The 9,529-nt window shown below is 33.7% G+C and overlaps 1 protein-coding gene across 1 annotated transcript; it reads right to left on the reverse strand.

Moving 5' to 3' along the window:
• LOC107634932 (50S ribosomal protein L7/L12) lies at positions 720-2,946 on the reverse strand. The gene is made up of 2 exons (XM_016338265.2): positions 2,134-2,946; positions 720-1,253 (listed from the first exon to the last, which is right to left on the reverse strand). Exon 1 carries the CDS (start codon positions 2,745-2,747, stop codon positions 2,136-2,138), a length of 612 nt encoding a protein of 203 aa, XP_016193751.1. The 5' UTR covers positions 2,748-2,946; the 3' UTR covers positions 720-1,253; positions 2,134-2,135.

Raw genomic sequence — 9,529 nt, forward strand, 5'->3', positions numbered from 1 at the left:
TTTTTTAAATAAATTTATTTAAATTATACCATAAAAAATATTTTATTCCATGCAAATCAATTTAAAAAAAAATGACTCGAAAAATGTTAAAAATACTATAAAAGGTTTAAGTAAATATAAAAGTTTAAGTAAATATACTTTATGAGTAGTAAATCGACTCTATTTGGTTTGGTTCGATTTAATCAAAATATATAGTGAAAATTATACTTTATAGTATTACTTGAAAAAAAATTGACAGGTTTTATTTTCTGAAAAAATAACTTTTAGAAGACCTCACAAGAAATTCCGGTAAATGAATAAAATTTAGATACTAGACCGTAACTTGAGAAAAAGATGCAGAAGTGTTTCGATGTAATCAATAACGTATGATAAACTGAAAATAGGAGAACACTAAACTAGTGTTCTCTCAAATTTTATTCGTGACTTAATTTTTCAAATTTGACGTTGTATAATCAAGCTAGTCCTTTTATCAGTTGTTAAGGTTCAACTTCCTCTTGACTCTCTGAGTTGCAATTCTAATCCATATTCCATTAGCGAGATATGATTTCCAGCAAAAAATACAATTTCTTCAGTCTAAGAACTTTCTTACAGCACATCCCATTTTCTGTAAGACTTTTATTCTGTTCTAGAGGACTAAAAGACCGACCTATCTAAGAACATAATGAAAAGAACGAGATTAAACAAATATGAGATGCAGAATCAACATATTAATCCATATAAAAGGTTAGAAGTTTCCTTCAAGAGCTTATCTTCTGACCCTGACAAGTGTTAGGGATATATCATGAATGTAAGAAAAAAAAAATCAATACTACATATTTTACAAGATTCTAGTAAACTAATAGCATACAAATGGTTGCACTGATATGATAGCAATGAACATGGACAACCTATTGGTTTCCGAAAGTCTACCAGCAAGTAGAACATATTGTCAGCTCAAAAAATATTCTGCCATCAGAATCCAATTCTATATCAATGGTTAAGAAATTATCAAGAAAGTTCAAGGCTTCCAAGCCTGGTACATGAGAGAATAACAATGAAAAAGGTAAGCGAGCAAGGAGCATAATGTGCTCAGCAAAGTTCTACAATACAGAAAAGTATAACTACTATGCATCATGGACTGCTATGCATCATGGAAAGATCTTAAGATACTTTCGTCACCTGCTGATGGGAAATCGGTGCGATGCAATAGCTGCTACACCTGATCATAACAAAATGGTTCCACTCCCATTTTTGTTCTTCGTTCTATCTGTTCCCTATGCAAGTTCAAATATGAAAATAGTGGTTAGATTGAGATGATCGACATAAGCCTAAATGATGATATTCCGATGAAATGTACACCGTAGAGCTGAATTCCCCATTGACAGGATCGAACTTCATCCATACATACAGGCACAGATATAGGCCTGAGAAGTTCATGTTACCTCACGGCAAACAAATGTCTCCTTTATTTGTTAAACATTGATCTAACTTACATCTTAGTTTATGCTACCACACTCTTCATATAGAATTGACTGCTAACAAATACTAGCATTCAAGTTCCAGTTAACAATTTGCATGAAAAAGTTGAAGATAAAATTAAAGGAAAAAAAGGTTCGGGTTCCTCCAACTACAGGATTTGCCAAAATGAACGACATATTTATCCTCCCAAACTCGAGCTTTATACTTCAGTCTAAGGAAACTTCTTCCCACCAAAATTTCTTTCCTTTTCCTCTCCTACAACTCTACCAGTGACCAGTTGCAATATTAATCACATCAAAGAAGTTCGAACCTCAGCCAATACTAAAGTGAGCATGCCTCTTTGCATCACGTTTTCAAACTATTTTATGTCTCTATTAAGTGTCGCGAAATTCGGTCAACAGATGGCTCCAACAGATAGAACTTAGAAAAGACCCCCTTACTTCAAGCTCCAAGTACCAAAACAGAGATACTAGACTAGGGGCTAACAAGCATTGGTGCAAATAGTTTGCAGAAGCTTGCGAAATCAAAGACCTTCTCCAGATATGATATGGCATTGGTATCTAAATCTAAAACTTTGAATTGTAACAAAGCCTAAAGCCGTTCTAATTCCCTGTTGAATCCACTATTCTTAGCAATACACAAAACAAAGCATAACAAATTAACATTATTTCATACCTTCATTCCATTGAAGCTTTTGCTCCAACCTCCTTGAGCTTGGCTATGATAGCCTCAGCCTCCTCTTTTGTCAAACCCTTCTTCAAGACCGTTGGCACCTTCTCCACCAAGTCCTTCGCCTCCTTCAATCCCAAGCTCGTGAAAGTTCTCACCTCCTTTATCACCTTGATCTTCGCCGCGGCGTCGAAAGCATCCAGCTTCACGTCAAACACCGTCTTCTCTTCCTTCTTTGCTTCCTCTCCGGCAGCACCAGCGCCAGCACCACCACCTCCCTTTGCCGCACGTTTTCTCAGAGCACCCTTCAATCCCCCGAGCTCCATTCCCGGGGTCATCAGCATCATTAACGGTAACTCGTTAATTCCCTTTTTCTTCTGCATAATCTCCACCAGGTCCACCACTTCCATTAGCGTCAGCGCTGTGAGCTCGTCGACGATCAACGAAGCCTTCTCGGATTTCACGACTGGGTTCGAATCCTGGGAAGAAGAATCGGTGCTGAAATTGCGAGCGAAGATCGCAGGACGAGATTGGAGCTGCGATTGGTGGTTGGATTTAGGGTTCTGTATTAGGATTCTTCGGATTTGTTGTGATACGTGTAGGAATCGCGAACACCTCATTCTTTCTTCTTTCTGGTGTAGGATAATTGAAAGGTTAATCGAAGAACATAACTCTAACCGAATCGTGAAGTTGAATTTCTTTTTCTATTTTTAATTTTGATTTAATGAAGCTGAATTTAAACCTAAAATGCACAAAGTTGTTGGAAGAATTTCAGGTGATTTAGAATCTCTGGATTTCGGCCATAAACCCTACGGGGAAGACGATGGTAGTTGATTTTACGTCTTTACCCCTATGCTCATGTTTTTGGATCTAGGCCCAGTTCTCACGTTGGGCTGGATTTTCTTTTTAGCACACATCTCAGGACAGAAGTCCATAAAAGAATAATTAAAAAAAAAAGGGAAAGAAAAGAAGCTATATCTTTATATGTGACTTTAAATTATGGATATAAAGTTGGCAATATAACATAACCACTAAACATTTTAATTTATTTTATAGAAGATGTTTCGTTTATCGTTTTATAAAAAGTAGAGGGGAATAATGTATATAGTGAACAATGATTTAAAAAAGAAGGTAAATTTAAAATTAAAAATCAGATTTTTAATTAATTAAATAATTATTATCATATTTTAAAATTTGAAAATATTAGAATTAACACTTAAACTATTATGTACGTTTACAGATTCACATGTTATACGTTTTTCATCTCATCCCCAACGGCGTCCATTTTTTTCACAATCATCATCGATGTCGCCACAAAGGTCTTGACACCACCGTTCTCTCACCGTCGCAGCAGATCCTCTTCTAACCCCGGTAGTAATGCCGTTTTGCACCACTCACCGGTGTCGATCTCTTCCACCTCCGCCAACTATTTCTCACTGAATGACGTCATATTGCGATGGAAATTTATGGTGTCACGGCAGTACCAACATTTTCTCGACAAGACCATGCTGCACATGTTCCGCCGCTGGATTGGTTCCTTGATCATCGCTTGTATCTACGTTCTGCGCGTATACTTGATCTAAGGTTCTATATCGTATCCTACGATCTCGGAATCTACATGCTCAACCTCCTCATCGGCTTTCTTTCTCCTCAGGTTGATCCTGAAATTCAGGAACTCTACGACAGTACCACTCTCCCTAGCTGTCAGGGGCTCCGATGAGTTCTGTCCCTTCGTTCGTCGCCTCCTTAAGTGCAAGTTTTGGTATTCAATTATGACTAGTTCAGGATGGTCATTTTAGTAGGTATGCGAATGGTTTCTTTTATTTTTTATGTAGATGGTTATTTGATTGGATTTGGTTTAGTTATATACAATTAAAATATGCTAGATGTTCAATTCACTAGATATGCAGATGATTATTTTTATCCTTAAGTGAATAGTTATTTTCACTAAGAGTGAGCGACTCCGTTTGTTTCCAGTCTGGAGGAGAGCAACGCCAATGAGGATCCTTGTTGACGAACCAACAACGGTGAGAAGGATCCTAACGGCGATGATGGGGGCTGGTTGGAGACCAAGTGACGGCGATGACAACAGAGAGTTTGGGAGAAAATAAAGTTGGTGTTTTGATAAATTAGGGTATAATGAATGGTTAAAATTTTTGAATTATTGAATGAGATTTTTTGGTTAGGTAATTCGAGTAGAGTATTTTTTTTATTTTAATAGACCAAATTTATAATCTATTATTTAGATTGTTCAAATTTTTTATTGTCTACCTAGCAGAATCGATCATTTTATGATTGTTAGGATCCAAATCCCAAATTAGACCGGGTTGCGCATATAAAGTCCATTTAGAGATGTACATGCCTAAATAAGAAAATGTATCCCACAAAAAGAATCAAATAGAGATTTTTTTAGATCTTTTCGGTCATCAAAGATTATAAACACTGAAAGCATCTCAAGGTATCTTTTTTAAATCTAATTTTTATATCTCTTGAATCTCAAACTGACTTAATCGTTAGAATCTTTGTAGACACTCACCTCTCATTCAGCTCCGAAGTAACAGGTGACTGATGACTTCTCTTCTTAATTCCCTTTTAATACTGTAAGTAGTTCTAGACCATAACAATGATTTTCTTTTATCAATCTTCCCACGTATGGCCATCATTTCCCTGGTGTACAATGTACAACAAAACCATTCATATTATTTCGTACTCAATTAACTTTGTACTATATATATAATTGTTTTCTTGCGGCTAACAAGGTGAAAGCAACTCAAGTATATATAGAACATGACAATAACAAAGGGCAATTCTACTACGATAAACTCGGGTGTGAAACTTGCTACTACTTTCTATCATTGTAATATAATGTGATATCTCCTACATTGACAATAATTTCTTCTCTGCCAATAAGGTCATTATTGCCAAGAAAAAAAATATTCTTGAATAATAGACTTTTAATAATACACTCAAGAAAATTAATTAATGGGACCCATTGATAAAGTTCATGTGTATACTCCTTTCTTTTTTCTTTTGAATATATATAAATATGAAGTGTGAAAAGTGCCTATAAAAAATAATTGTCGCTGTCCGAAAGTAATAGTTAATTAGTGGCTATTTGGTCCCCCTCCAACACAAATTGTCACTTGGGTACCACAAGTAAGATTGATGGATGACCAATAACTTCTAAATTTACAATTATAACCTCATATAACATATTTATAATTTTAGATGGATAATGCTGATAATCAAATGACGAAAATAGGTCAACTAACATAGAGCACCAAAAAGGAAAGAAGATAACCCTATTTATACTTGTGGTGAATATTGAATAATGAAATTTATATTGCTTGTTTTTATTTGATTAAATATAAGTCCTCATGTTACATTAATTACTCCACGTTTTAGTTAACTAATAACTATGAATATTTCATGGGAATGGTCTTTTACCTATGAGTTTGTTGTAATTATTGTTGAGGGATAATCAAGCTTTGACTTCCACTTAAAGTAAAATAATGTTTGGTATTTCAGCATCATTTCTATTTTCTAGCCATGCAGAAAGCATTAAGTGTGATTTTGATCACAAAATTAGTAAAAGACTTGACACATTGTTGAGATATATATATATATGTGCTGGTTTTCTGTTAAGAGAAGATGTGCTACCACTTTTAATTTGACTAACTTTTCTGATTAATTAGCTAAAGATATATACACATCATTACATAAAAATAGAAAAATATCAGAGATTTATGAAAAATGGAACAAACTTTTGAGATATTACTACAAACAATAATGTTTAGAAAAAAAATTAGTTCAAACAATCAAAATTAGCATTTATTAATTATTATTAAATTAACTAAATAAAATAAATTTAGACTATTTTGACTGATTTTTTTATTGTATTCCTTATATTATTGAATTGCTTTACACTTATAAACTATATTTAGATACGATATTATTGAGAAATATATACAAGACTTTTAATACATTGGTTGTCAATTTGAACCTCAGTTTATGCTTTGACAACTTTAAAATTTGATATAAATGTATGTGTTCATTGATAGATTTTCTTGAAAAAAAAGAAACTACTAAATAAATTTTTTCTTCACCATTATGAAGATTGTTGTCTCTATATGAATATTTCACATTATTATTATTATTATTATTACATGTGTGACTTTAATGAGGTTGTGATCGTGGATAAGAGAAAATGAACGACTACATTAATAGCAGCAGTGAAAAATTTTAGAGCTGGTGGATTTAGAACTAGATGACCGTAAATTTACTTGGTTCAGAGGCCAATCGTGCTGTCGCATTGATTGGGTTGGTTAGTGTGGAATAAGTGAAGAGTTTTCTGAGAAGCGGCTTAAAGGTGGGCAGAGAAGTTTATCTGATCATTGTCTGTTGATGAGTTTTGTGCTATCATCTAAAATATTTGGCTAAAAAGAAATGATAGGATATCCAAAAATCAAGAAGCAGGTGTTGCGAAGATTATCAACAAGTTGATTATGAGCTATAAATAAAGGGCTGATTTTGATTCTTATAGTTGTTAATGATAATACCAAAAAGAGCACCGCTAGGGAGACAATGAAATATGTATACAATGTATACAATGGGCTGTTTATTAGGCCCAATTAATATTAATAGAAAGAATTAATCAATTAATAACCCTAATCATATTTTAGCTGTTTATTTTAACATACCACCTAATTTCTTATATTCACAGTTTTTCCCCAAATCAATCAACCCCTTTGTTTTGCCGTTTTCCCTCCCCCCACACCCAAACCCTTGCTATTTCTGAACATTGCAGTAACGTGACAAAACCCAAACCCTCTCAATCCTTGATCACACACAATCCCTGTTGCAACAAAGGAAGGTCACCCATCAACCCATCAATCCTCACAATTGGTATCAATAACGGCGCCGTCTAAGTCCTGATCATCCCGCCGTCTCTTCAACGGAGCAGCTGGGCGCGACGCCGGCCATCGGGAACGCCCTCAAGGAGCCGTCACCCACGAAACATGCAGCAGCCGACTTCTTTTCGCCTGGGCGCTTTCATCTCCTACCATCGGAAGAAACCCCCACCTACTCGTCAACGTACAGATCACCGGAACCTCAAAGAACATGTGTATGAAACGTGACGTATTCTAGCTGACCATTGTTGAAAATGGATTGATATTTGTTGGATGGTTACTTTAACAGTATGTTGGATGGTCACTTTAATAGTATTTTGGATGTTCACTTTAAGTTTGCAAGTAGCAATTTATAAACATCTAACTCTTATATAAATAAGCATCCATGGTGAACAATTCATCGAACCATTCTCACCTTATTAGGCTGCTGACCGTCGGCAACAAAATGTTCGGGAGCTTCTTCCGGTGGTTTCAATGGAACCATTCTCACCTTATGATGCGGTGTCGCTGGAAGGAGCCACACGCTGGGAGAAGGGCGTTCACCAATGAGGACCTCAACGTCTCCGGGAGCGACTTCCGGTGAACACGAGCCAGTGAGAAAAAGAGATAGTAACGTCGGTGAGAGGGGTTGCGTTGTTGGTTGTGTCGGCGACGCCGTTCATAGAGAATAGGTCATGGTTTGTGTTTTGGTTTTACTGAATCTTAATTCTTTGAACCATTCAAACTAACAAATCTTCATAATTAATGATTATAATTCAGTATTAATTTCAATTAAACCCCCGGTATCCAAAATTTAATTTTAATTTTAATTAAACCCCATTGTATGCATTGTATAATAATAGCATTGGTTACTCATACTTTTCCTACCAAAAATGACTACCATTTAATTTTCTATTTTGTTATCTAAGAATTTTGCACTTTTTAGTTATACTCCACTTTTACAACATGAAGTATTTAATTTTCTTTTTATCATGTGCGAATCCAAGAATTTGCAGAGAGGTTGATTGGGCCTAAATAGCATGACGTATTGGGAAAAAACAACCCTATATATTTGCCAATTGCTTTGCAACTTGATAAATAAACATCATATCCGGCAAGAAATGAGTGCACGTGGTGGTACAAATGCTAATAATAATAGCCTCCTTACATTTACATTTAACTCTTATTGATATATATATATATGTGGAAGAGAATGAAATAACCATTCAATTCATTTCAATATACAACGTTAGCATATATAGATATAGCCATAGCCATAATTTATGCTCCACTTTTTTTTTTTCTTAGATTTTTGTTCAGTTTCTTCAAATTTACGGTTTACCCCAATTTGTTCTTAAGGTCTCAATTATATTATGGCGACTCTTGAGATCGAATTTCGGACATCATATATAATACTTTTATAATTTTTTCGATGCTAACTCAGCAAACACAATTCTCTTCTAAATATCAATTAGAATCTCAATAATCAAATTAATGCAAATCGTGAATCCAAAGAAAGAAATACCGTAGATATTTAGTTGATATTTGTCTTTATGTATTGTTTTTTGAAATTTATATAACAAGAAATAAAAGAATAAGAAGAAATACATGTGTTGGAATAATTAAGATTGTCTTAATTAATTGAATGAAGAAGCTAAGCTCAAAGGGTCATCACATGGCTGAGCAAGCAAAATCAATAATGGCACAATGAACGTAACCATAGATGTTTGAATGGGTCAATTTGTCAATTGAAGAAGATGATGATAATAATAATAATGATGAAAAGCATAATCATTAAGTTTCTATTGAGAGATCCTGCTCTATTAGCTGTAGGGGACCCCGGTGCTGATGAAAGTCTATAGTCTAAACAGGAACATGTACAATCATTGGGACCCTTTATGTTCTTTTTTCCCCTTTCTTTTATAGTCTAAATAGACCATATTGCAAGCGACAAAAGCGAATTTTAACACGAGAAAAATCAAATTGTTATAATTTGATTTCAAAATTTATAATACTTTTAGTTTTAGTTTTTTTTTTTTTAATCATAATTGATTTATTAGTATCTGTATTCTATAAAATTATTGTTTAAAAAATAAAAATAGATAAATTTATACTAAAATAATGTTTAATAAACAAAAAAAATACAAATAAATAACAATTATATATAAAATATGAAGATACCATGGCCCATGTCCTCCTTTAGGTTTTGTTTGGATGGGAAGATGGAAATAGAAAGGAAGAAAATAGAAAGAAAAGAAAAGAAAGGAAAGAATTTGAATGTATTTTTATTTTCTCTTGAGTTGTTTGGATGAAAGGAAAATGAAGAGAAAGAAAAGAAAAGAAAGAATAATTTCTTTTGTTTGGTTAGAAAGAAAATTAGGGAGAGAGAAGAATAAATTAGTAGTAAATGACATTTTTGTCCTTATATTATAAAAAGAGTAATTTATGTATATGAATTTATTATTTAATTTAAAATAATTAAAATAAAATAAAATAAAATATATTAATTCCAA

This window comes from Arachis ipaensis, chromosome B01, assembly GCF_000816755.2.
Source record: "Arachis ipaensis cultivar K30076 chromosome B01, Araip1.1, whole genome shotgun sequence".
In the NCBI taxonomy this organism is placed as follows: domain Eukaryota; kingdom Viridiplantae; phylum Streptophyta; class Magnoliopsida; order Fabales; family Fabaceae; genus Arachis; species Arachis ipaensis.